Source organism: Perognathus longimembris, chromosome 7, assembly GCF_023159225.1.
Source record: "Perognathus longimembris pacificus isolate PPM17 chromosome 7, ASM2315922v1, whole genome shotgun sequence".
In the NCBI taxonomy this organism is placed as follows: Eukaryota; Metazoa; Chordata; class Mammalia; order Rodentia; family Heteromyidae; genus Perognathus; species Perognathus longimembris.
Window position 1 is genome coordinate 31,637,184 of NC_063167.1, and position 26,418 is coordinate 31,663,601.

Sequence of the window (26,418 nt, forward strand, 5' to 3'; positions counted from 1 at the left end):
TTGGACACTCAGATCCACAGCTGGGGCCTGAAGCCCTTCCTGTGGCAGAACTTACAACCTCTGCCTCCCATGAGCACTTGGTCATGAAAATCAGCACCCAGTCCCAAATCTTCAGCAATGGAGACCTGCTGGAGATGGCTGGGCAGGTGAGGGCTCAGGTTCTGTGGAGATGTTCCTTTGATTCTGCTCCATCTCCAAAACTCCTCACTTACTGCCATTGTTTGGTGGTGGTTCTCCTCTTTTTCCTCCTCCTTCTGGGCTTGGAGATGGAATCCAGGGCCTTGATTGCACATGCTAAGGCAAATGCTCTATCCCCCAACCACCCAGCAGGCCAGCACCCAGCAAGGACTACAAGTCAAGGTCAGTCTCCTCCCCAGTATTATTTCATCTACTATAGGACACTGTTGACAGAGCTGCTGCAGAACCCACGAAGTTCCAGGTGAGAGGGAGACTTACCCAGCGAACATGGGGTGATGGAGAAGGGCAAAGACACAGGGGAATGAGATATCAGCAAAGACAGGAGACAGAGATAGACAGCAATGGGCAGCCTGGGATGGGGCTCCTTTCTCCATGAATGGGTTCCAAGTGCAGTGGGAATCCTTGGTCACTAGTGATGCCACTCCTGAATGCTTTCATGGAGAGTGGGAGCAGAGCAAGTTCCCACCATCTTGGCTCACTGTCTTGGCCCTCAGGTGAATCCTGACTTCACCCCACTGGTCTGAGAAATGTGGGCACCAATGCCTTCCTTGCCCACCACAGCCATAACCCATCCACAAGAGCACAGAAGAGTTGATTGACAGCCAAGAGGTTTGGGTTAGCTCCAGCGTTGGCAATCTGCATCACAGTCACGTCTCTTAACCTTCCTGAACTGCTACATTTCATCAGTAAATGGGAGAGGAGGGGTAGCAATTGTGAGAATTAAATGGTTCTTGAATGAAAGGCTTAGAACATTACTTGGGAGAGCATACATGCTCAGCAGATTTTAGTTTCTAGTTGCACAGTGTCTCAAAATTCCTGGGGACCACACACAATTCCGAGTGATCCTAATGGGAGCCAGCAGAACTGACCAACCATGGCCAGTGAATTACTTCTAGGCCTTAACACAGGGACTTCTCTTCCACTCCAAACTCTTCAGTGACCTGTTATTTTCTCCCTCCAAGTTTTAGTGGAACTTGTAGCTCAAACACCTTACATAGGTTCCAGGAGCGAACACTTCACAGTGTGATATGCTGTGGTATGCCATGAAAGATATAGTGCATCTTATCTGATGCCCTACCCCTGCTTCTTTCCTTCCGTCCTTGTATACTCCATGATTCTTTCATGAGTGCCCCCTACACATAGCAGCTCTCTGGCAGGTGTATGTTTGGGGGTGACAACATAGGGATTCATGGCAATAGCGCAGGCCTGGGAAGCTGAGGGGATGGATGAGTACATGTAGACAATCACAGCCGTTCAGTCTGCAATGAACTGGCAGAAGTGGGAACAGACAGGAGGAGTAGCCATGGGGGGCCTGAGGAATTGGGGAGGCTTCGTGGAGCAGATACTGTGGGAGCCGGACCAGGTAGGATGTTCAGGTGTAGAGATCCGGAAAGCCTTATACTAAGAGGAAAAAGCATGTGACAAGGAAGATAAGATTGAGACACATTGGCAATGGCTCTGGAATGTTATACCCTAGGAGAGGGACTAGTGAGGGGTGACTGACATACTGGGGGACAAGGGACAGGGGACAGATGGTTATCAGGCTGTGTATGGCCTTTGTCAACAATACCACGGAGGGGAGACATTGAAGAATTTTCAAAGTGGAGAGTGACATGGTCCTTTTTGTGGCCTGTAGAGCTCCCTTTGGCTGTAGAGGAGGGAGCAGATCAAAGAGGACACATAAATGGGTGGCAATAGTCCCCATGAGGGCCTGGAGCAGAAGGGAAGCAAATGGATGGGGAGATGTGGACAGAATCTGTAAGGAACAGTCACAGGTCCTGTCGAGTTAGGAGCTGAGGGAAAGAGAGGTCTCCTGGGGAAACCCCAGAGCCTTGCACTGTGAAGGCCCCAGCATGGCTCCTGTTCCACATCTGCAGGCCACTCCCTTGGCTGGTGAGGCCTGTCCACACCTTCCCGAGTCCAAGGCTTCTCCAGCTGCCGGGCGTCAGCTCAAGCCAAAGTGTGTAACATGGAAAATGGGCCCGTTCCAGTCCTCTGTGCCAGTGCCACTGGCTCTGGTGCTCAGCACAAGGCCATTTCTCCAAGCATGCCCCAGCAGGAGGAGTGGGTGGGGGTGGGGAGCCATCACTACTCAGAAACACCAGGCATCCAGTTCATTATGTGTTTTATTAATATATTAGGCTACAAAAATATTTTTGGCAAAATAACATTAATAGCATCTTTCTTTGTCTTCTATTATACTCTTAAAAGAACTCTTCATGACAATTCACAGCGGTGAGGGAAGTCGTGATTAAGAACAATACCATAAGTACCTTCCAAACACAGTGAGAGTTGAAGCTTGTGTGTGCGGTAGGGCAGCCGGGGCCCTCTGTAATCCCCGTGAAGCTCAGGCAGGGGCAGGGGCTCTGGATACCTCCTCTGGGCCGAATACTTCTTTGACCAAGAACTACTCTTGCCCACCTTGGTCATTAGGGACCCAAAAGATCTGAGAATCACTTGTCCCTGGAAGCTCAAGAAAGGTATCTTAGACTTGAATCCCATTTGAAACCAATTTCCCTAAAGCAGGATTTGGGGATAGAGGGGGACTCTGAGGCATGCTGGTCTATCAGCTTTACTTCCTACCACACATTCCTGGCCCATGGCAGCCTGGGGCCCTGGAAGGAAATGTAAGCCCTAAGCCTGAGACGGGATGGACCCTCACCTTCATGGAGCCTTAGCTTGTACATGGTGTCTACCCACAATCCCAAGAAACAAGGTCTCTATGTGGCGAGGAAATGGAAGCTCAGAAAGTGGCAGGGATGTGCTCAAGGTCACCTAGCAAAGCCGAAGCCAAGCACTATCCCCCGTATCTCCAGAGAGAAATAACCCTTGCAGAAGTGGGTGGAGAAACTGGAAAGAACCAAGAAGGCCCTAATTGGTTCTCTCTAACTTTTTCTTCTTTCTGAGTCCAGAGGGCAGAGAGAGAAAGGAGCTTGGGCTAGGACTGGGGCTTGGGTTCAAATCTAGCTCTCCCTGCCTCCCAAGGTCATCCTACACAAGGGCAGCAGGCAGCCCTGGCTGGTTCACAGCAAGCCTGGCTGGGCTGTTGAAGAGTGTAGAGGAGAGGGGAGAGGGGAGGCTGGACTGTTTCCCAAACCCTACTGGTTTAGACAGCCAGCTGGAGTGATATTTTTGGCTGCTTAACTGAATATTTAAAAAAAAAACAACAATGTTCAAAGAACCTGAGCTGTACAGAGCCAGGAGGCACCTCAATGTCATTTACACTGGTCCCTCGCCAAGACTCCAACTGGCTACCAGTTTCCAGCCAATGGGCCTCTTGGCCCTGCCGTAAACCTCCACTGACCAGAAGCCCTTGGCCTCAGGGCACCAGCTCAGCTTGGTGAAAGTTATTCCAGTACAGAACTAAGGTTTTTTTTTTTTATTAATCTCCTGTTCTTTAACTTTCATTCCTCGGTCCCTTCCTCTCCCTGCTTCCTTCCCTCCCCCCAACCTTTCCCTCTGTACGCATCAACTGAGCACTATACCTTTGAGCCAGATAAGGATACAAAGGCCATTCACAGGACTTCCACCATCCATTCACTCATAGATCCATCTGGGAGAAGATACACAGTTACAGCACTGCCAGTGAGTACTGTGACAGATTCAGAGAAAGCCCAAAAACCTTAGAGGGCTTCTTGGAGGAGGCGCCCACCACCTAAGTTGCTAAAGAAAGAGAAGGGAGATTCCAGGTCTAGGAAGCAACACCTGTAAAACATTCCTTCTATTCTGGAAATGACAAGTACAATTCCATTCAGCCAGGCTCGGTGGGGCGGGGGGGGGGGGGGAGATGAGACGTGTCTGGCAGGCTTAGCTGGGTGAGATCATGGAGGGTTTAGAGTGGCAGGCGAAGGCTCGGGTTCTTATCTCACAGTCACTGAAGAAGTACTACCACTGCCTCAATTCTGTTCCTGCTCACAGGAGACCATCAAAGCTTACAAATGCCCAGTAGAACTAATTCTTTAAAAATAGGCTTTCCTGGGACTGGGAATATGGTCTAGTGGTAGAATGCTTGCCTCATATACATGAAGCCCTGGGTTCGATTCCTTAGCACCACATATATAGAAAAAGCCAGAAGTGGCACTGTGGTTCAAGTGGTAGAGTGCTAGCCTTGAGCAAAAATAAAAAGAAAGCTTTCCTTTTAGAAAAAGGATTTCCCCTTCCTTATTGGCTCTGCTCTGACAATGACATTGGGCTGGTGTCTGGGAAGGTAGGACAAGAGGTTCGAACTTGCTCTAGTCTAGATGAGGCTGGGAACTCATAGGTAACAAGCTGAGTGTAAGCACAGGTATGTTCAGTCAGTCCAAGGTTCCATGCAGGGCAGATTCTGGATCTTTGACCTTGGGGTTGGGGACCCTCAGCTGCCTTTTGTCCCCCTTGGCTGTCTGATTCTTACATCTCCATCATCACCCTACTTTTAACTGATTGCTGGTAGAGCAGGCCAGCCCCTGGAGGATATATGGCCATTATGACTCATTCCAGACAGGACTTCAAAGCATACTGTGAGCTTTCCTGAGACAGATAGGGGTTCTAAAGCTACCACTAGCATGTTGCCCACCTGTAGGCAAGTCATTTCATCTGCTGGGCCTTCCATCTTTCCTGCCTGGTTCAGGATCAAACATGGATGTTCGAAGAAAATACCCACAAAGCACTCAAAGGAGAGCTAGGCACAAGAACATTCCAAAGGTCTGAGAGGCTGCTTGTAGAATGGTGGTTTTCTGGCACAGAATGAGAAATTCAAGCACCCCAGTCACGTAGATTCCTATTTATATACCTCAAATCTCCTGGGATGTTAAGTTAGCAAGTTGAATCCATCTCAAACACTGGGCAGCTAGTGGTCTTCAGGGACCTGTGAACTATGGCTCCAGATGTCTGACCCATACTGGCTTCGACTCCCCGCTCCACAATGTCTACCCAATCTGTGGGTCTGTCACTCTTTTTCTTTCCTTTCTGTTTATTGACACAAGGTCTTACTATGTAGCCCAGGCTGGCCTGGGCCTTGTGATTTCCTGCCTCGGCCTCTTGAATACTGGGAGTACAGGAAGAATTTGGACGTTCCACCTCCAATCTTCCTAGGGGACAGATCTGGAACAATGAGGACTGAACTGAGCAGTCAGCAGCCAGGGCAGTGATAAAGTAGGATAAGGCTGCTGTGCCACCTTGACAGTTCCTCCAGGCCCAGGAGGGTGGTTACATTCAGTCCATGTGCAGCGAGCCTGGCACAGTGTATGCAAAGTAATTACATGCTACATTAATTTACACTTTTGGCCCCATGCCTGGCACAGATCTGGGCACATGGTCAGGTGCTTGGACTGTTTCCCTAAATGCTTCGTCTTTAATTAACCTCAAGCTAGATCTTCATACATCTCATGCCATACTCTGCCCCAAACCAAGGGGAATCTGGCTTGTGTGTTTCTAATTCCTTTACACTTATCTCATCCCAATAGTACTCTGCACGATCTGTTTGATGTCCAACTTCTGAGCCTGCTTTATAAGTCAGCTAAGCCCTTTCCCGCTCAGAAATAGGAAGTCACATTTTTTTTCCTCTCCCAAGAATAAACTGACTCCAGGCCTGGCTGAGGTCAAGTTCAGTTTAGCGTGTGGTGCCCAGGGGGCTGACTAGAGCCTCTCAAGCAGAGCTCCAGCCTCCTGCCAGGTCTCAGGCTCAAACCTGTTCCTTGAGGCTGAACTGGAAAGAATTCAGTTGTCTGCCAGGATGCCCATGGAACACCTTAGAATTCTACCATCTCAGAAGGGAGGCAGGTGCTCCAAGCTGGGCTTAATGGCACTGGGACCCTCCTGGGTACTTTATCTCCTCAGCCACCACCTTGGGGAGAAAAGGAGCTAGATAAATCTCTGTGAATCTCAGTTGCCTGCCTGTCCTGTCTCCTGAGGCTCTATAGCTGTGTTCTACACTTAGCCTCGGATTTCACAGTGAAGGCTCCCATTAGGCTCTAAGATGTGACAAGTGTGTGTGGGAAGGCAGAGACAAAATAGCACCTGCTGTTGCCAGTGCTCCTTGGCCACTGGGACCAAGGGGAGGGGTAACTGATCACATGGTCTCTGTGAATGGCAGGGGAAGCCTGTGAAGATACCAGTTTGGATGAGATCTGCCTCCTTTAGAGCTTCCTTGGGGCACAGAGAACATGGCAGAACACAAACCACAAGACAAAAATCATTTTCATGTCACACTGTGAAACAGGGACCATCCTAACAACACTTGTGTGAGGAGCTGTGATGGAGGAGGTGCATGAAATACCTGCTACACTGCAGACTTTGGACAAATGGCTCTTGTTCCCATAATTACCACAAAAGGTGAACTCCCAATGGTCCTGTCCCTAAAACTGTCTCTGTGCCCATCTCTGCCCTTTGGTCCAGCTTGCTTCACTCAGCTATGACCTAAACAGTCCCTCTTAAACCCAAGCTGGGCCAGTGACAGTGACTTGGAAACAGAGAGGCCTGTGCTCACTCTCCCACATGCTTTGTGACCTTGAGCAGTCCTTCTTGCTGTCTTTGGATCTCAGTGTAACCATCTGTCCATAGGACTGGGGCCTCTTCCCTCGACCCCTAATCCCCACTTTGGCTGAAACACTCAGAGATCTTGAGGGCCAGTCTGCAGACACTCAAGGTTTCAAAATAGCAGCATTCTCTTTCTTAAAGCATCTTCCTGGACCCCAGATGAATCCAGGGAGGGGAGGATGGTCAGCATCCATGCCTTCCTTGAGCCTTCAAATATAGCTTCACAAAAGCTAAGCTGGCCCGCGGAGGTCCCCACAGTGGGAGAAGCCCAGTCCAACCCGAGACGTTCCCAGGATCCACAAGCAAGACCGTGTAAAGCCATGATCACGGGTCAGAGGTCACAAATGTCTTTGCAACCTGGGATCCCCTCCTAGGCTGGCATTGGGGCTAATTCAGGGATCACAACATAGGTCACATAAAAATAGTTTTATCAGTACAATAAATACATTGTTCTTTTTTAATATGGACACATATTTTACAAAAGAGCCCCATAGCACTATGGGAAATTAAGACCTTCTACAAAAAAGAAGATGTAATTTGGATACAATAAAGCTCTAGTGTTCTAATGGTCCTGTGTGGACTGCCTTGAGGTGTCAGGTGCCCCAAAAGGTGGTAGCCGGGGCAGTAGGTATGGCTGCAGACCTGCTGTGGTTTGTTTCTCTGGCTTCTCTGAAGTGGTGGCCGAGGTCAGGAGGGCCCGAGGGTATGCAGCAAGAAGGGGGCAGCAATGGTTACGGTGATGGCAGGGAGGAGGCCCAGGGTAGATGCTGAGTTGCTGGCAGGCCCCAAAGAGGCCTGCTTTTGGAGCTGGTCTGAGAACTGGAAGAGGGGCTTGGCAGTCTCAGCGCTTGGAGTGGGCTGGAGAGGCAGTGGAGGAGGTGAGATGGTGGTGCTGGAAGGGAAGAAACACAGGGCAGAGTGACTGTCAGCAGCCTGGTCCAAGATACAGGCCTTTGGCGCTCAGATCTGCCTTTATGAGAAGAAGGAAATGAGGGGATTGGATGAGGTGAGGGGAGGATGAGCAGCCCAGAGGCTCCACAGCCAGTCCAGCTAAGCACCTGTGCCACAGTCCAGAGAGAGGGCAGAAAGAATCACAGGGCTTGGGGTTCCTGGGCACTCAGCTTCCACATTTGTGACAGGTGGGCCCTCTGTTGTCCCAGGCTGATAATGGAACAACAGAAAACAGAACAACATCATCATTTTTAATGTAGTCCTCAACATAACCAGCAGGTGCCAACATGAGCATCCCCAGATCCAGTACTTCACAAACACTTTTCCTATCCTCACAACAAGCCTTCAAAATGGGTCTCATCTCTCCCTTTCAGCAGATGAGAAAATATGTTCACAGAAGCTACCTGTGGCCAGGTCACAGTCAAGTGGGCTGGCAGGTCCATGGGGGTAGGAGCCCTCTGTGGGGTGTGTTAGTGAGAGATGCCAGCCTTCACAAACCAATAAACAGGCCATAGTAAGCCCAGGAAAGAGACAGAAATGGATGAGCAAAGAGACAGGACAAGGCAGGGATTGGGAGTAGGGGCAATGGCAATAAAAGAGGCCACAAAGAAGTGTGGTAGATCTGTTGACATGAAGGACAAGCTCTGAGATGAAGAAAGGCACTGGGACCTCAAGCAGTGGCCAATCTATAGGGAGCTCCAATAGGCAGAAGGCTGATGGAGATGCAGGCAGAAGATTCAACGATCCCTGCCATACTCAAAGGGGAAGGCAAGAGCAGCACCATTGAGGCTTTGAGGACAAAGGACACTATGCAGACCTATCCACACATGGACAGGTACTCTTAGGTGGTGAGAGAAATTCTCATTGCCTCCCCTCTGCTGCCTCTGTGAAAGTGCTTGTCCTGTCCTAGCCTTTAGTTCTCAGGAGCTATTGTTACTCATGTACTTAGGATATAACTGAGACACAGAGGTTAATTAATCTTTCCCAGACCAGGGCATATGGGGATGGTGATTGCAGGTGGGTGGGTAGAGGCTGCTCCTCTCTGGGCTTAGTAGATGCGAGGTGGGGCAATGTCCGTGGACTATGCAGTCCATGGTGGTCTCCTCCATGTCGGGCACTGCCCAGTTCCTGATGCATGCTCCCATCCCCAAGGCACTGCTCATTACCAAGGTCATCTGGAGGCATCCGGTCTACAATTCTCCGGGCGGGTCCATGAGGTCACAAGGACAGAATCACCATAGAGAGGGCTGGACTCATCCCTACCATACCATCTGGGCGAATGCTTGCACACAGCTCAGGCTAGCCTCAGCCTGGGTGGTTAGGTTGGGTGCAAGATCACCAAGCATGCACCTGTCTCCTCATAAATTCAGGCTAAGACCTTGGCTCGGGAGTGGGCATCCAAATGACCTTTGGAACCCACTCTACCCTGCCTCTCTACTCTACTGTGGGGGTGTTCTGACCACAGGAACTCATTGAGGCTTGCATTAGGATCTTCCCATCCTGGAGTCTATGGGTGTGAGGTTGTAGGATCATCTGTCTTTGGGACATTCCAGAGAAGCTAGGTGGAGAGGAGGGAGCAAACTCCTGGCCCACTCAAATTATGTGGCACAATGCTCCTGAAGAGAGTGTGTATGTAGAATGGGGGTAGGCCAAGCCCCCCTGACCTACCCCCCATCAAGCCCAGGTACACCATTGTCCCACTCATTCTGATGCCTGCCTGCCTTACTGACTTCCCTAGAAGCCTCTGATCTGTCCCACATCCTTCAAGGCCACCTGGCAGAACCCTCGTACATTTCTTACTGACCTGGTTACATGCTAAGTATATATTATATGAGGGTGGGGTGGGATTGTTTCTGTGGGGTCTTAAGAACATTGCCTGGAACTCTGGAAGTGTGAGATGATGTTGGCTGTTTTCAGTACCATTATTACTTGTGTGTCTCTGTCTTATTAGGATATGGTCCCCTATTTATGGAGCACTGAACATGTGCTGGCAGACATGGTGCTCAACATTACAATGGTGTCCTCTTATTACTACACCAACTTCTGCGATGGGGAAACTGAGTTCCAAAGAGAAGAGGTTTCTTGCAAGTCAAGATGGGCTGGGGCCAGCTGCTTCCTAAGCCTGAGCTGGCCAAGCCTAGAGTGATACTACTTCTTGTAGTAGTGCTTGTCTTGTAGGGTGCTTGTCTGCTTGGGAGGAATCTGCCAGGGTTGGCCTGGGGTCTCACTGAGTCTCAGTCCCTGAAGGGGATTAGTGATTTCCCCCCGGGGGGAATCCTTAATTAAGACCCTATACTTCCTTTCTTCTCTAGTGAAAAACAAAACTAAAATCACAAAACACAGAGTCCATAAAAATTCCATGTTTCAGCCTGGGCAGCTGAGTAGCTCAGAGGTCTGGCTTCAGGGTAGCTGAGGCCCAAGTTGGCCCTGCCGTCAGCAGACAAGACCATGTAGGAGTTATGAAAACTATGTCTCACAAGGCGCCCAAAGGCATTTTCTTTCACACTTTGAAAACCAAAGATGAAAACTCTCCCTTGGAGCCTGAGTGGGGTTTTTATTGCTTGGAAGAAGTCCCAGGGAAATGAGGTGGGACTAGGGAGGGGGTGATCCCCATCAAGTACCCCCACCTGCCTCCAAGCCCATTCTGCTCACAAAGTCAGTCCCCCAGTCCAGGTCCCCACCCCCTCCTGGGCTCATGCTAGGGAAAATTGTCTCATGGCAAAGCAGCCTCCAGGCCAAACCAAACACTCGGAGTGTTCCCAGGCACTGCAGATGGCTGGCATCAAGGGGCCAAGTCTGCTTGGAGCCTTGGAGCCGACAGAGCCTCTTGCTGGGTGGAAGACAGATGCCCCATGTTAGCCTAGGGTGCATCCCTGGCTTGCTCTGTGGCTTTGGGCAAGAATTGTCCTCCAGCCCTGTTTCTCCATTCCTACAAGAAAGGAGCAGAAACAGACCCCAGGACTTTCAACTTTTTGTAGCAGTTAAAAGCCCAGTCCAAAGGGAAGCATGGAGAAGCAAGGCCAGTGCCAGAGGTTCTGTCTGATGCCTGTCCCTGTCCCTCCTAACACCTCCCAGGAATGGGGTGAACTTCAGAACCAGAGGTCTCCAATAGCTATCCAGGGCTAGGTTCTGAGCATACTAGTCTTGGCATTCTTGCCCATACAGTGGGCTAGGACCTGTGTCTGAGGGAGGGGGGTGGAGTTCTCCCATCTTTTGGTTTTCATATTCTGCAAACCAAAGATGAAAACTCCCCTGTGGAGCCCAAGTGGAGTTTTATTGTTTCTAAGTCATTCCAGCAAAGATGAGGTGCAACAAGAGAGAAGGATGAGCTTCCAGATTCTACCTTGGAAACCTTTGAGGCAATGCAGGAAATAGGGAAACAGGGCCTCCCTTTGCCTTGAAGTGGACCCTTCCACATGATTGGACTGGAGGAGGCCCAGATGTGAGTCCTAACTGTACTTCAGGCTCTCTGGTCCAGGCAGGTCAAAATCAGGCAGGCAGACTGCCAGCATAGGTGGTTGGTCGGCAGCTTGACCTCCTGGGACCTTGGACCTTCCAGCCTTTGCACCTCATCCCTCATGATCTCCTGCAATGGGAATGCCCTCACCCTTTCCTCCTTGAGGACAATAGGCAAGCTTCTACCATGTTTCTTAATAATAGCTTTAAGGGGAGGGGGGACTAGAGCTGGAGGAACCTGTCCATTCCTGGGACAGAAAACCAGACCCAGAGAAAAGATGCAAATTGCTAAGATTGCATAGGAGCTGAGATTCCAGGGTTCTTTCAGTGGAAAGATCTGGAAAGCTATCTGTCCCTCTTCTACACCAACACTCACCACAGAGCTTAGGGATCAGTACATGCCCAACAGATCCCCATTAGATAGGGGGTGAGTTCACAGCCTCGCTTAAGGCTTTAAGCCTAAGATACACGAAAGGGCCTTAAGCAGTCACCTGCTGGGGAGAGGGAGGGCGTGGTTTCCCAGGCCAGAGACTGCAGAAGTCAAAGCCTCAAAGCTCAGTGTTAGTGAAGGCAGCTGTTACAGTGTCACTGCTGGGCTGATGTCAGCTTCCAGCTTTACAGGCATCACCTCACTTAGTCTCAGCTCCAAAGCAAGTACAAGGAAGGGCAGGGATGTGACCCGTGTTCTGCCTGAATTTGTCTGTGCTTTTATTCAGTGATGGTTTTGCTTCTCATTACTCATGGAGCATCTCCCACATCTAATAAGATGGGATCCTGCCCTCACCTGAAGACTTGGACCGCCCTGGACTGTCCTATGAGGAGACATGATTATATTAGGAGGGACCTGAGTTAGAGAATTCAGACTGGAAGGGCAGGTGAGCAGGCGTATGCAGAGCCTTCCCTTTGGCAGGCTCTGCATACGCCTGCTCACCTGCCAAAGGGAAGAAACATTCTTCCTCTCTTTGAGGGTTTTGGCCATGGGCTCAAGCCCCCGTACCTGCCTGATGGCCCTCCCCAAGGCTCTGAGCCTTGCTTTGGCTTATGCCCAGCACTCTCTTCCTTACCACTGTGGGTGCCTCCAACTGGGATGGGCTACCACTCTGTCCCCTTATTTATGCAACTATTTCCAACACCTCTCTCTCTCCCTCTCTTCTGTGTGCTTAGAGATGTGTGAACTCACAGAATAACAGCTAGCATGCCCTCTAGTTAAGGCCTTAAGTGAAAAAGAAAAAAAAAAAGACACCGAAGGATTGCCACCAGGCCCACTTTATGTGGAAAGGGTCTCATCCCTAACCCTCCCCTCCCTCTGCCCTGCTGTGGCTTTCAGAGGTAGGACTTGGGGCGGGGGGGAATCCTGGAGAATGCTCTGTGGCTGTGCAGCCATCTGTGGACACACGCTCGGCCTTTCCTACAGGTCTCTATAAATCATTCTGCCACGGGCTGCTGCTTCTCTAAACTTCCTCTGCTCTGTTTACATCTTGGGTAATGAGGGGCGAGGGGAGGCTAGCCTGTTCCAGGTGGTGTCCCCCGCCAGGCGCTTGCAGCCTACATCTCTGGTGTACTCCCTCTGCCTCATGTTCATATGCGCAGTCAACAACCCCTCAGCAGGGTCTGGGTGACTGCCACGGGGGTGACAGTGTCAGGACAAGGGAGCTGAAGGGAGGAAGGGAGCCTGCAGTCAGGTGAGGGTGGGAAGGGGTCACGTACATAGCTGGGGACATATGGGACGCTAAGTTTTAAGCGAGGATGAGGGCTCTGACTCTCTACCACCCTCTGCGTGTCCTCAGCAAGTTCCTTGCTTGATCTGGCCAAGTCGGTTTCCTTGCACATAAAAGAGGCCTGCCTTCTGTGGCTCTTGGTAGGACCTGGACATGATGAATGACACTCTGGCACAGAGCAGGAGCTTGATAAAGACCTACTTGCAGCCCTGCTTGAGCAGAGAGAAGCAAGTCCCGAGCAATGGAGGAACCCAGGTATGGCGGGATCAGCCAGCACATATGCTGGTGAAGACTCAAGGAAAGAGGCAGGAAATGAAGTCAGGGTCCTAGTGGTAGTGGGAAAAATGCAGGCTCTCAAGATGAACAGGGACAAAGATTTCAGCCAGGAGATGCATTGGGATCCTGCTGTAGAATCACAGGCAGAACAGGAACAGGGAGAGAAGTAGGGGAGAAGAGACAGGGGAAGGAAATGAAACAAAATGGAATGAATTGAAGGATGATGGTTTGTTAAAAGGGATCCTAAGAGATTGTCCTAAGAGATCTTTCCTCTGCTCCTTCTCAGAAAATTGGAGCTGGTGAGGCTGGCTCACACCTGTAATCCTAGCTACTCCAGTGACTAAGATCTGAGGATCGTGGTTCAACACCAACCCCAGTTGGAAAGTCTCTATCTCCAATTAAAAACCAAAATGGTTCAAATGCTATCACACTAGCCTTAAGTGAACAAACTAAGGGACAGTGCCCAGATTCTGAGTTCAACCTTCAGGACAGGCACAGAACAAACAAACTGAACAAGATGGAGACCTGGGGGCTCTAGGATGGTGGAATGAATCCCCAGGAGTATAGGAGCCTGCATCCTGGGCATTGTGGGGGGAGGAGGGCCTGCTTCCCTTAGAATCAGCAAGAAACTTGACAAACAGGCTGCTCTTTGGGGGAAAATTCCTTCTTTAACCTGACCCGAGGGAAGGAAATCAGCCAAGCACTATTTACCTGTTGGGATGGAGAAGGGGCTCCCTTCTCATCAAAGAAAAGCTGTTTTCTTCTCCTGAAACCAGGCCCTGTGTTTCAGATCCACGAGTTGTGGAAAGGAAACCATTTGGAGTCATTTGCCCACATTTACCTTTCAGACATGCTTAGGAGCTGAGAGCTTGTTGCTGGAGCTGACAGCCCAGCCCTCTGTCATTCCATGGTTTGGACCCACCACTGGCTGGGTCTCCTGGTCACTTTGGCAAATCGACCAAGGCTCTGAGTGACCAGCCTAATAATTATAGCTCTCAATGCACTGCCAGCTCCTTGTCTTGCCCAAGTCTGGCTGGCGGCTTGCAGGTCCTGTTCACGGCTGAAAGAAGTGACTTTTTCTGTAACTCTATGCCCTCACTCTTGGTTAGAAAGGGACAACCCATGCTTGTGCCTGACCCAAATGTGCCCCAGCCAATACAGCTACAGTGATAACTCCATCACAGCAGTGCCTCTGCTATGGGTAGGCAGGGCTGGCTAGGGCTCTGCAGAAATGCATTTTCTAGGCTCTTTGAAACCAACCATCCGAAGGCTCAATTGGCTTGCCTCTTATTTGCTGGGAGTCCTGTTAAGATAGGGTACACCCTGTCCTTTACGATTAGGGGCTGGACTATCTCTAACTTTTGTCACTGGTTCAGCAGCCTGGCTGAAGGAGAACCAGGGAGTGGGAAATGAAGGCAGCCTCTGGTTCTTTGTGTTGCTATGGACAGGTGTTACAGCTGCAGGCCTCAGTTGGTACCAGTGAGTGTAGAGTTGAGACAGAGCTTCTGAAAGCTTCTCAGAAGAGTGTCCTAGTGCATTTACCCTTGCCTGTAGATTTCCACCCATGAGGAGTTGAAGATTGGCTTATTTTTTTTTTCTCTCTCAAGGCTGGCACTCTACCACTTGAGCCATATCTCCAGTTCTAGCTTTTTGCTGGTTTACTGGTGGAAGAATCTCATGGACTTCCTCTCTGGGCTGGCTTCAAACCATGATCCTCAAACTACAGCCTCCTAAGTAGCCAGGATTACAGGCATGCGCTATTAGTGTCTGGATGGATTTGCTTATTTAATAAGGTGATTCTGTTGAAGTTACTAAGAAAAATTGGAGGTGATACCTCTTTTTTTTTTTTTCAGTACTGGGGCTTCAAGTCAGAGCCCCATCACTCCCTTGGCTTGCTTGCTTGGCTAGCACTCTATAAATTGAGCCATTCCTTCAGCCCTACTCTTGCTGGTTAACTGGAGATGGAGTTTCTTGGACCTTTTTTTTTTTTTTTTTTTTTTTTAAACCGTAGCTAGTTTTCAATCATGATCCTCTAGGTCTCAGCCTCCTGAGTGGCTAGATTATAGACAAGCGTGAGCAGTCACTACTCCTGGCTTCCCAAGGAGATTTTGATGGCCATTTTTTGACTAAGAAAATGAGATACTACCACCATCCCATTTGAGATGTGTAAAAGAAATCCAACTGGAAAATCTAGCTGTGAATAAATTCTGCTGTCAAAGACTGGGCTTCCACAGTGAGTAGGATTTGGGCCCTCCCTGGGACAGTGCCCGTGCTCTGGCAACAACTCTGCATGGAGATTCCCACCACACAGGGAGAGGGGGCTGTGTAGAGAGATTGTGGGCACGGGATGGCAGGCAGCTAGCTGGAGCAGGCTGAGGGGGATATTGGTGGCAGAAGGAGCATAAATAGATGGAGGAGGTCTCAGGACACTAGGGTGACTTCTGCACCTGCTTGTTTACAACAAACTTTGCCATCAACACTCTAGATGAAGCCCTGGCATCAGCTACCATATGCTTCATCTCTCTCTCTCTCTCTCCAAGTCCCCCAACCAGGGCGTGTAGGCTTTTACCTTGGAGACACAGGAGGATCAAAACTTTTAGTACAGTAGCTTGTTCCGTCTTTTTGATACAGGGTTTCACTATATATCCCAGGCTAGCTTTGAACTAGCAGTCTTTGCGCCCTCAGCTTCCCAGGTGCTGGGGTGTCCAAGGCCTGTGCACTACGTTCAGCTGAGCTGTTTCTTTTAAAAGTGCAGAGAAAGGTATTTGCTCTTGTTTTGGGTATAAACCTGCTGCGATGATGTAAATGTGCTCTATAAACCCTGAAAGGTGACCACTGGAATCCTCCATGAATAGAGAAGAGGCAATCAGGAAGAGTCCATTCTGATATCCCCTCCCCCACTTTGCTCGGATTAGGTCCCACCTGGTAATTGCACCTAGTCCTGGGGACAGCCCACCCACTCCCCCTGCTCACCTTTCCTCGATGCGGACCCAGAGGTCATTGAACTGCCGTGGCCGCTGCTGCTTGTTCTGCCTCTTATGCCATTTCTTCTGCCGTCCAAACTCCTCCAGCTGGCTGAGGCTGTCTGGAAGCAGGAGATGTGGGGAGAGGGCTGGGTCCTCCTCCTCAGGTGGGGTGGTGGGGGTCACTAATGGTGCTGTGGGGACCACGGCTGGGGTTGCTGGGGCTGGGCTGGTGGAGGTCCCCTCAGGAAGGGGTGCTGGGCTTCCGGCAGCAGGGCTGGAAAGAGAGCCAGCACATACATAAGAGCGTTATGGGTGCATTGTGGCAGGAGACAATATCAGGCTGCCTCAATGGGCCTAGTGAGAAGGACCAAAGAAAATCACTGTCTGGTATTTGGTCTATAAATATTTATTCAACATCTGGAACTTCTCTAGGAAATGACCCCAACAGATGCCATCCATGTCCTCTCAGAGCTTGAATTCCAAAGTGGAAGACCAAATCTCAAGTGCCATGCCACTGAGCAGAACATTAATCAGAGACTGGTGTATGGGCTGGTTAGCAAAGGTGGTCTGTCACCAGCAGGAGCAAAGATTAGAAAGCTATGAGAGGTCTTGTGTATATGTTCTTGGTCAGTATCTCATTCATCCATACATATGTCAAATTTCATTGTTCCTCAGTGTCCTGATCTGTAAAATGGGGATATAACAGCCAGTACCCCTCACAGGGACCACACAGGGATCACTTCATTTGAATGGAGACCAGGTGCTTAGAGCCATCCTGGCAACAGTAAGCAGCCCAATTTAGTCGCGGATAGGGTTCACATTGCTTGGGTTATTTTTTAATGCATCCATCCATTTATTTGTAGGTGCCAGTGCATGTCTACTGCTTCCCTTTGCAGTGGAGGCAGGGCAGGGCTAGGTCATTAGGGATTAAGCTGGAGGCAGATAGACATAGGCTCACTTCCCATTGTGCAGCACTTAAAAGGAGAGGAATGCTGCTTTCTTCTCCACAGCGAGGTCATGGAAGATGAATGGAGTGAAGGTTCACACACTGTCTGGCACCTACCAAACCTCTCTGTGATGATGGCCCCTAAGCAAAAGAACTTGGCTGTCAGGTAGGCACTGAAGTGTCATGTAGGCGTGCCTGAGGAATCCATGTTCCATATAGGGGTACATGTATGCCTCAACCTGGGACCACCCCTTGTACTTTTTTTTTTCATAGCCCCAGTAGAATTCCTGTAAGGGCATCTGACCCTGGAGAAGGTTGGGAGTGGTGTGAGGAACTATGCCTGAGACAGCAGCTGGCTGGCAGTGAAGGTGGTACCCAGGACTGCAAAAGCAGCCTGTTCTCCCACTGGGCTCACACTGCATAGTGGGTGAGGGGCTTCTCTCTTTTTTGAAGGAAAAAAAATGCCTTCAGCTCAGCTTATCCTCTCCTGGCTCCCTCCTGGTGACCCCAGATTCCTAGGGCCCAAGCTGTCGAGATGCCGCAGCTGTTGGGAAGATAATTCAAAACAGTCAGACAAAAAGATAGATCCAGGAAGCACCTGTGGCCGAGGATGGCTTTTATTGTTGGAGCCTCCTCAGCATCCCCACCCCCTCTGCCTTACCAGCTCCTCTGTACAGAAGGCTGAGGCTGAGAGCTGTTGCAGCAGAGCCTGTGGGAGTGTTGGGAGTGTGTGTGTGTGTGTGTGTGTGTGTGTATGTGTGTGTGTGTGTGTGAGAGAGAGAGAGAGAGAGAGAGAGAGAGAGAGAGAGAAATTCTCCAATGTCTAGGCTCTGAGATAAATAGGATGCTCACCAGTCATAGGCCTGCCTGCCTGACCTGGAAGGCCACACACAATGAGCTTCAAGGGAAAGGTCCTTGGGATCAGGGGCAGAGGCAGGGCAAGAGGAGAGGAGGAACTTGGGGGATGCCCTGACCCTGAAGCTATCTTTCACACCCCCACTCCAAATACTCCTACACCTGCTGCCTCTCCCCCATGCAAACTGCTTTGTGTTGAGCTCAAATGGTTGAGGCAGTCTTTTAGAAAAAGAAACTCAGAAAAAGAAATGGTGGGTGTCTGGGATGGAATCCACTCAGGTTTATACATTTCTCTAGAAGTGCTTTGGGCCAGAGGAGCCTAGGCTTGGGGTTGGGAGACCAATGGCTCATCCTCTGGGTTCTCAGTAATTTCTGAGGCTCCACTTCTATTCCCAGAGTGAGTATATGGGGTGATTAGGAGCCCAGAGAGGCCCCAGAGTGAGATTGTCACTTAAACAGGCTGCATATCCTGCAAGTGACTTCACTCATAAAATCAGGTTCCTCAGTTATAAGGCAGGGACACTACTCATAGTTCCTGCCTTGAACCTTCCTGGTTCAAAGCCAGCCTGATAGGAAAGTCCATGAAACTCTTATCTCCAATTAACTATCAGAAAACTTATAGTGGCGCTGTGGCTCAAAGTGGTACAGCACTATCCTTGAGCTAAAGAGCTCAGGGATGGAGTCCAGGGCCGGAGTTCAAGCCTCATGACCGACAAAGGTGGGGGTGGGGGCAGTGGTTTTGTGAGCAGAGTGGGTGTGCCCTGCCAGGAAAGTGAGGGGTGAGGAGTATAATCAGAGGCAGCAAGGGAGCAGGTATAGGCAGAAAGGAGTGGATGGACACAGGGATGAGGCCAGACCACAGCTTATCTTCTCATGGTACTATTTAGATTCAGGGCCTGGTCACTCATCATGAGCTCAAGTCATTGACACTCCCCACTCAGTAAAATGGTCTTAAGCATCTAACAACTCCTAAAATTGCTCCCATTCCTACTGTCCCATCTAGCTGGCCATGACATCCCATCATAATTGCATACCAGCTTCCTTCCTGCTCTTCTACCTCTGGCTCCCTCCAGGTATGGGTGCCTGGCTAAGGCAGGGGGTCCTGTCTCATCACAGACTTCTTTACAATGCCACCCAGAAGGACAACAGGGAAGGTTGGCTACATAACACATGGTCAGGCATGGCCTATACATGGTCAGAAGCAGGCCATCAAGACCCAAGATGCCCCCAGAGGTTCTGTTGTTTACCTGTGGATGGCTTGCCCAGCAGGTGTGTGGTCCACCTCTAGCCCTGCCTGCCGAAGGACATCAATGACTGTGTTGTTTCCAAGAAAGTGACCTGGAATGGAAGACACAAAGCAATCTCAGCCACATGCCAGGTTCTCAGGCCATCCCCTGGGTTTGAGTCTGGGCAAGCAAGCAGTACTAATGAAGGGACCCCAGACTCCCTAAAGCAGCATGGCTCAGAGGGTAAGACATGGTCCTCCTAGCTCGATCCTGGCTTCTCTGCTCACAAGTGGTACCTCACGGAGCCTCAGTTTCCCCATCTGTAAAGTGGGAATGATCATAATCACTGACTTCAGGGTTGTTGTGAGAATTACAGAGAACAGTGGCAGACATGTGGTAAGGGCTCCCAAATGTTTTCTGGTTGCCCTGTGAAGTCTCAGGCTACTCAGCCTATCCCATCCCTGAGTAGCATCTAGCAATTACACAGGCTCAGTCTTGAGAACCCCTTCAGCCTAAGCAGGTCTAGGGCTCCTCTTACTATCAGCAATTTGTGCTTCTCTTCCTTAGCATGCAAGAAGGATTCTATGTGTTCACATGGGTCTCCTCAATTTGTCTCCAGAGGGCAAAGATCACATCTCCACAGCCTTGCACAAGCCCTGCATGTGTGGATTCATTTGTTCATGAGCCATTCAACATTTACAGAACACATGTGATGGTTCTGATCCTGTGATAGCCACTGAGCACACACTGAAATATAAGACCAAGAAAATCCCACTGGGTACAGTTGACAGTGACAGAGGCCTAGAGGAGGCACAAATAGAAGGGCCCTCTAAGATCTGGAGAGGGGACTGGTCTCCATGGCTCCCCTCTATTCATGAACTAAGTCACCTGCTTTGTGGTCAGCTCTGTGTTAGGCAATATGAACACAGGAATGGATAATTTAGTCCAAAGCTCGAGAAGAGATGGAAATGGCCTTCTTCCATCAAGATACAGGCATAAAGTCTGTAGTCTGAGAACTCAAGGAATTCTTCCCCAGCCTCTGGTTAGAAAGAATCTTCAGACAGCCAAGTGACTATGGACACAGGTGTTGCTGGGAATCAGTGCCCTGAGACCCGCCCTCTGCCTCTGGGATTCAGTCTCACCACCTGTTCAGTGTGAGCTGGGTGGGGTTGCTTGGGTGCTTGCCTAGGCTCTGGAGTCCTTCCCATTGTGAGTCTGCCTGGGGGCCCCACTTGCCTAGGCAATACCCTCTTTTCTTGCTCTCCCTTTGTCCCAGAACCAGGAGGAAGGGAAGTCAGTGCTCGGTGACTCTGATTGCCTATGATAGGTGGTGACAGGTGAGATCGGGAAGGTCAGCATGCTGACGGCCCCAGGGAGATGGAGGAGAACAGAGAGAGAGCAAGCTGGCAGGCTCCCGGCACAGAGGCAGCCTGGCTGGGCCCACAGAGTGGCTGGAGCAGAGGGGCCCACACTCATGTTCTGGTCTGCCAGGCCACACAACAACCCCAACCCACCCATGGCCATCTGGCTGGCTTGACACAGTCTCTGTAGTCCCATCTGGGGATCACAAAAAAATCCCAAGATCCTGGTCTGCTGGCACTGATACTCTGAGCCTGTGGATACACCCAGCACCTTCCATGCAGTGTGAGAGGGAGGGTTGGGGCCCGCAGGGCATCTTTGCACTCCTCTAGCTCTGTTGATTGGGGAGGTTGTTGTTTTTGACTTAAGATCCTTATGAAAAACTATGATTTCCCCTCTCTCCCTTTCCCTACCTGTTCATTCATTTCACTGGTTTAGCCAGCACTGACTGGCTGCATATTATACTGCACAGTGGTGAACAGGCAGAAGCCTGTTCCAGCTCTCACAGTCTCCAGACTCTGGTTTGGGGATCTAAGCACTACATCGATGCAAAGGACAATACAGAGGTTTATGCTGGCACCTCTGGCAGCCAGATTGGTTTGGGATATGACAGACTTCTGGGAGTAGAACTGTTAGCTAGATGAAGGATGGAAGGATGGAAGGGTGAGGCCCTGAAGGGGAGGGTACCCTACATAAGAGAAAACAGTATGTTCTAGTAGGGGACTGGGCACGCATGGGAAGCTGATTGCAAAAGAGAGATACTGCTCAGGCACGAACACATCCTACCAGAGCTCTGGCTCCGATCTACTGCTGAGGATATATGACCTCATTTGCAAGGCTCTAAGTCTGCCTAATCAATGGTTTTCCTGCCACCTATGTCCATTTTCCCATCTGCCAAATGGGCCAAAAGTCTTTTGGCCAGTTTCTTGCATCATTGCAAAACCTAAGTGAGAAGGAAAGATCGAAGGTCCTTTGGAGAATCCAGCATGCCATCCTGAGTGACAAGCTAAAGAGAGTCCTTAGATGGGCTGGAGTCACCTCCACTCTTGATTGGCCCCTGGCACTGCTGGGCTGAAAGAGATCAGGGATTAGCAGACTCTAGCACCCAGGCAGCAGGACTCTGCCAGCAGGACCTGGGCTCCTGTTCCCTCCACCTAAATGGAGACCCATGTTTAAAGATGAGGTCCTCATGACACAACTATGGTCCCTACATCTGCCCACAGCATCTGGAGAGCTGCAATGAGAGCAGAAAATAGTTGACTGCACAGGAGCAGCAGTAAGTGCCCACTGAGGCCAGGACAAAGACATTCAGAGAGGCCCAGCGTGGAGTACAACCCCACGTGACTCTGATGTGTGGGCCTCAAGGGACACAACTAGACCCTGAGCACCTGTGACAGTGTCTCCTATGTCTGATCAGTGCTTCCATCCATTCCCTCAGTCTCCAGATCTCCACTAGGACCCTGAACAAGACTAGAGATGCTTGGAGAAATGGGAAGCCATCAGGGACTGTCCTTTAAAATTCTCCTCCTTACCTCCTCTGAGATCCACTGCCCTCTTCCCTCCTGGGAGGGGAGAATGGTGTCCCTACACAACTACAGGAGGTGCTGTCCAGCCTGTGCTCCCACTACCAGCTGTTTCTGGGGCCTGGTCTCACAGAACCCTTGGAAAGGCTGGTGAGAACTTCAGCTCCCTACATGCATACCCATTCTTCCCTGCAGATTTTCACAGTGCCTACACTGCTCCAACTACGCACCTAGTAGGCATCTTGCTCCTGCTATACATGGGAATTCTTGAGAGGCTATCCTTGGCCTCCTTCCTCTTCATTCTGCTCCCATTCCAGGCACACAACACTTTGTCCTAGTAGCATAATGACCACATAACACTGACATCTCAAGAAGTGACACTGTAGCTTAGACATTTGCCCCAAAGCCTACACAGTTCCACCCAACTCCCCACAACACTAGCTCTTTATGTGCTCTCTCCACACTGGTCTTCTAGCTTCAGTGGGCACAGCTATCCAAGTCACACTGGCCTGGATAGTGTCTTCTTCCTCCTCATCTTCTCACAGTCATCAGAGACCATAGATGTCACATCCAAAACATGACTGATTTCTCACCCATACCTACCTGCTGCCCGACAGCAGAAACCAACCTGTTCTTTACTTCTTTCCTTCTTCTTACCACAGCTAAACTGAGCTGCCCACACCCCAGAACTGACTCTGTTGGAACCTGCTACCAATAAAGCCACCTAAAGGAAGAGCTTTATAGGGACAGAGCCATGGCTGATTCATCTTTGTCCTCAGAGCTAAACTCAAGTCTGGTGCATCATGGTGGCTCCATGAATGTTTGTTGAATGAATGAGTGACAAAGCCTATTACTCCACATCCTTTCCATGATCTCATCCTATCCCTAGGAGACCTGAGTTAGTATTCTCCCCTCACCCATCCTCCTCAGCCCAGCTCAGCCCCTTGGTGATATAGCCCTAACTTCTCTCAACAGCAGGAGCTTGGCCCTTGTGTCCAGCACATGCTTTCCCCGGGGGCTGGCAGACAGACCTTGGGCTTGCCTCCAAGGTCAGAAATCCTGAAAAAGGCACCACACCCTTCCTGGAACCTGTAGGGAAGGTAGTGGAAAGTTTCCAAAGGGGCCCCACACGGTTGGGGCTCAGCCTGTCTGGCTTGCCCAGGCTCCTTGGGTCTCCTGGCCATTTCTCAGAGGCTCCTTCCAGCCCTAGCTTCCAGCTGTTCCTGGGCCAGCTCTTTGCAGGAAGACACATTGCATTTCATCTGGTGAGGCCTCGAGGAAGAATGGAGGAGGGAAGAGGAGGGAGGATCATGAGGATGGGAGGAAGTTGGGGGGACATCCCCGGCCATCAGGACAGAAAGGGGAAAAAAAGAGCAGCAACAGTTAGAGAAGCTTCACAGAAGAGGAAGGGAGCCCCTAGGGAAGGGCCTGGGAAGCAGAAGAACAAACAAGCCAGAGGTGAGAGACAGGCAGTAAGATAATAGTAGGAAGAGACATAAAAGAAGAGATGCCAAGACAAAGAGAAAAGGAGAAAGATGAAGACAGGATGAGAAAATGAGAAGGAAGAAGAGAACGAAGAGGGTAAAGCAGAGTATGTAGTAAAGAGGAAACTGCTTCACTGAGGATCTCAGGAAAGGCGCCATGGAGGAGGGGTCTGTGGCAGGACTCCCAGGATGGATGAGATTCAGGTGGAGATGTGAGGGATGACAGATGACTCAAGGGCCTGGGCAGAGAATTGCAGGGCTTCAGAATGGTGGAGCTGGGTTGGTGCTTGTTTCCCCTGATGGTCTCAGGTTGGCAGGTTCCCAGTGAAAGGACAATTACAGAGCTGGGTGCCAGTGGCTCATTCCTGTAATCTGAGAATTGTGGTTTGAAACCAACCCCTGCAGAAAAGCCTGTGAGATTCTTATCTCCAGCTAACCAGCAAAAACCCACAATTGGAGGTGTGGCTCAAGTGGTAGAGCACCAGCCTTGAGCAAAACAGCCAAGTGAGAACTTGAGTCCTTGAGGTCAAGTCCCAGTACTGGTGGATACACACACACACACACACACACACACACACACACACACACACACACACACACACACACCAATTATATATGACCAGGGAAAGGAAGAGCTACCTAGCCGAGTGCGTGTAGCCCTTGTAATATTCCAGAGCAGAGAAAAGCCCTTTTTCTTGTGGGTGCAAGCAATTCTCTTCCAGGGTACAAGGCTTAGGGGGGGCATAGTTGGGCACTCCTACTCAACCCTCTGACATGGGAAGGCAGAGAAGGACAGAGCCAGAATGGAAAATGGCTCACAAACAACTCTGTGGCCTTAAGCAGTTTCCTTTCCTTCCTGGTGGGTGGTACTGTCGTGTGATTTAAACATGCTCATATTCTGTGAACTTCATTTAATCTTCACAGCATCATTGGAAACACCTCTACCCTGCAGATGAGAAAATCGAGGCTCAATGAGTAGACAAGATCTGTTCAAGGTCACACAGCTAGCAAGAAGCAAGGCTCAGATTTCAGCCCAGGGATGTCTGTGCTCATTGCACATTCCAGCAGCAGTACTGGCGGCTGCAAAAGATCCTAAGTTCACTTTTGGGGGGCAGGAAATAGTCAGAAACGTGTACCTTCCAAGGTTCAGCAGATTGGAGAGAAAAGTGTGCTTAGAAAGAATAATACACCAATTAACGGGGCAGTTTCAGGACCACGGTAGGGGGCTGGGCTGAACCAGAGGAGGGGAGAACCAGATGTTCCCACACAGGCTCCAGAGTAACTTGTGCGCCCCTCGGCCAGCACACATGTTTTCTCTCCAGTGAGTACACGGGTTTCCAGTTTTCTCCTTTTGGAAGAGGCATCCCAAGCCCATATTTATGTTCCGTCTGAAATTAATGCAAGGGAAACTTTCAAATGCTAACCTCATTGCCAGGGCCCCCAGACGGATATCAAGCTACAGTGGGTGTTTGTTTTCCTGAGGAAGTGTGACAGGAGGGTTGGAACTGGTGGGCCAGTGTAGAGATGGACAATTGGGGACACTAGCCTTCTAGAAGGGACTGGCAAGCCCGAGCTTGGCCTTCTGTTCTGCATTCATCCAGGGCAAGGCTAGGCCTTCTCAGTTCAGATGACAGCTCTTTTGTACCAGCCTAGTGCCAGGAGCTGAGCAAGACATGCAGTCCCTACCGTGTGTGTATGTGTTTGTGTGTGTGTGTGTGTGTGTGTGTGTGTGTGTTATAGGGATGGGTGAACAAATCTTCTCAGGACAGTATGAATCATACTGTCAGGAAGGGTGGCAGGGACTGCAGACTGAAGAGAAAGAGAAAGGAAGGGTGCCAAGAAGGCATGGTGTGTGGGGATGCAGGGGTAGATAGGAGATGGGGGTGGTGTGTATTGTTATTAACGGGAGCTCTGCAGTTGGAATATATATGAGGTGGGCCACTATGGCAGTTGGGGTTAGGGGGAATGGGAGATTCTGATATTTGCAGGACAAGGTGAAGGGGACCAGGTTTCAGCTGGGACCAGGAGAACCTACTCCCAGGAAATATCCATTTGTGAGGAAGAGGGTGATCAGTTCTTGTAGGAGGGTTTGTCAGAAAAGTGCTTGTCATCCTGGTGGTGGTGGTGGTGGTGATGTCAGGGGAGAAGGGATCCATGTGTCTGGGTAGAACCAGAGATTCTGCCCCCTTCACCAGCCTTTCCTTCTGGCTCCTGCTTGAGGCTGCTGGAATGCAGGACCTCAGAGATGAACAAGCCCTAGGTTGTTACAGGGATGCAAAATAGAGCAGTGACACTGTCTACCATTGCTCTGGACCCAGAACGAACCAAATGCTTTGATTCCTTCTCATCCAGATTCCCCATGCCACTGCTAAACTTGCCTCATGTCACAAAGGTCGAGCCTCAGTTCAGCCACACTATAGGATGGGTCTGTGGCAAGGCCTTTGTGAAGACAACTGAAGAGGCCATAGTGCTGGGTACTGGGGAGGCCCACTTCAGGAGAAGGAGACTCTCAGGGGCAGGGTCCTCTCTTCTACATACCTGATGGTTGTCAAGGCTGCGTGATCTCTTTAGGATCTCCACTAGCTATGAATTTTTATTTAGAAAGAGCCCTGACCCCCATCCTTCTGGGATCTTTTCAAAACCCTCAAGGTTTGAATCTTCTGTATCAGATCAGAGGCAGAAGGAAGATTTTCTCCTGCCCAGCAGAGTGAGGGAATAAGAACAGCACAGGTTTTGGCCAGTCTGTAGGTTCCCTGAAGGGTAGAGGCCAGTAAGACTTTCTTTCTAAGCCTTTATAGGCACCTACTCTATGCATAAGCTGTGTCTCCCTTTCCTCCTGGGTGGATCGGGTCATGACTGTGCGGGTAAGCAGAGGAACAGAGCTAATGCTGGGTTCCATAGATTGAGAGTGCAATTGCCCATCCCAGGGAATCTCTATGACATC

General features: G+C 50.2%; 1 protein-coding gene across 1 annotated transcript in view; it reads right to left on the bottom strand.

The window, feature by feature from the left end:
* Positions 1-7,125: 7,125 nt before the first annotated feature.
* Positions 7,126-26,418, bottom strand: part of Trabd2b (TraB domain containing 2B) — a 204,159-nt gene continuing 184,866 nt past the window's right edge. The window contains exons 5-7 of the mRNA XM_048351265.1: positions 19,130-19,220; positions 16,089-16,355; positions 7,126-7,606 (exon numbers count right to left, since the gene is read on the bottom strand). Coding sequence (XP_048207222.1) covers positions 7,402-7,606; positions 16,089-16,355; positions 19,130-19,220 — 563 coding nt within the window. The 3' untranslated portion in view covers positions 7,126-7,401. The remainder of the gene's footprint in view (positions 7,607-16,088; positions 16,356-19,129; positions 19,221-26,418) is intronic.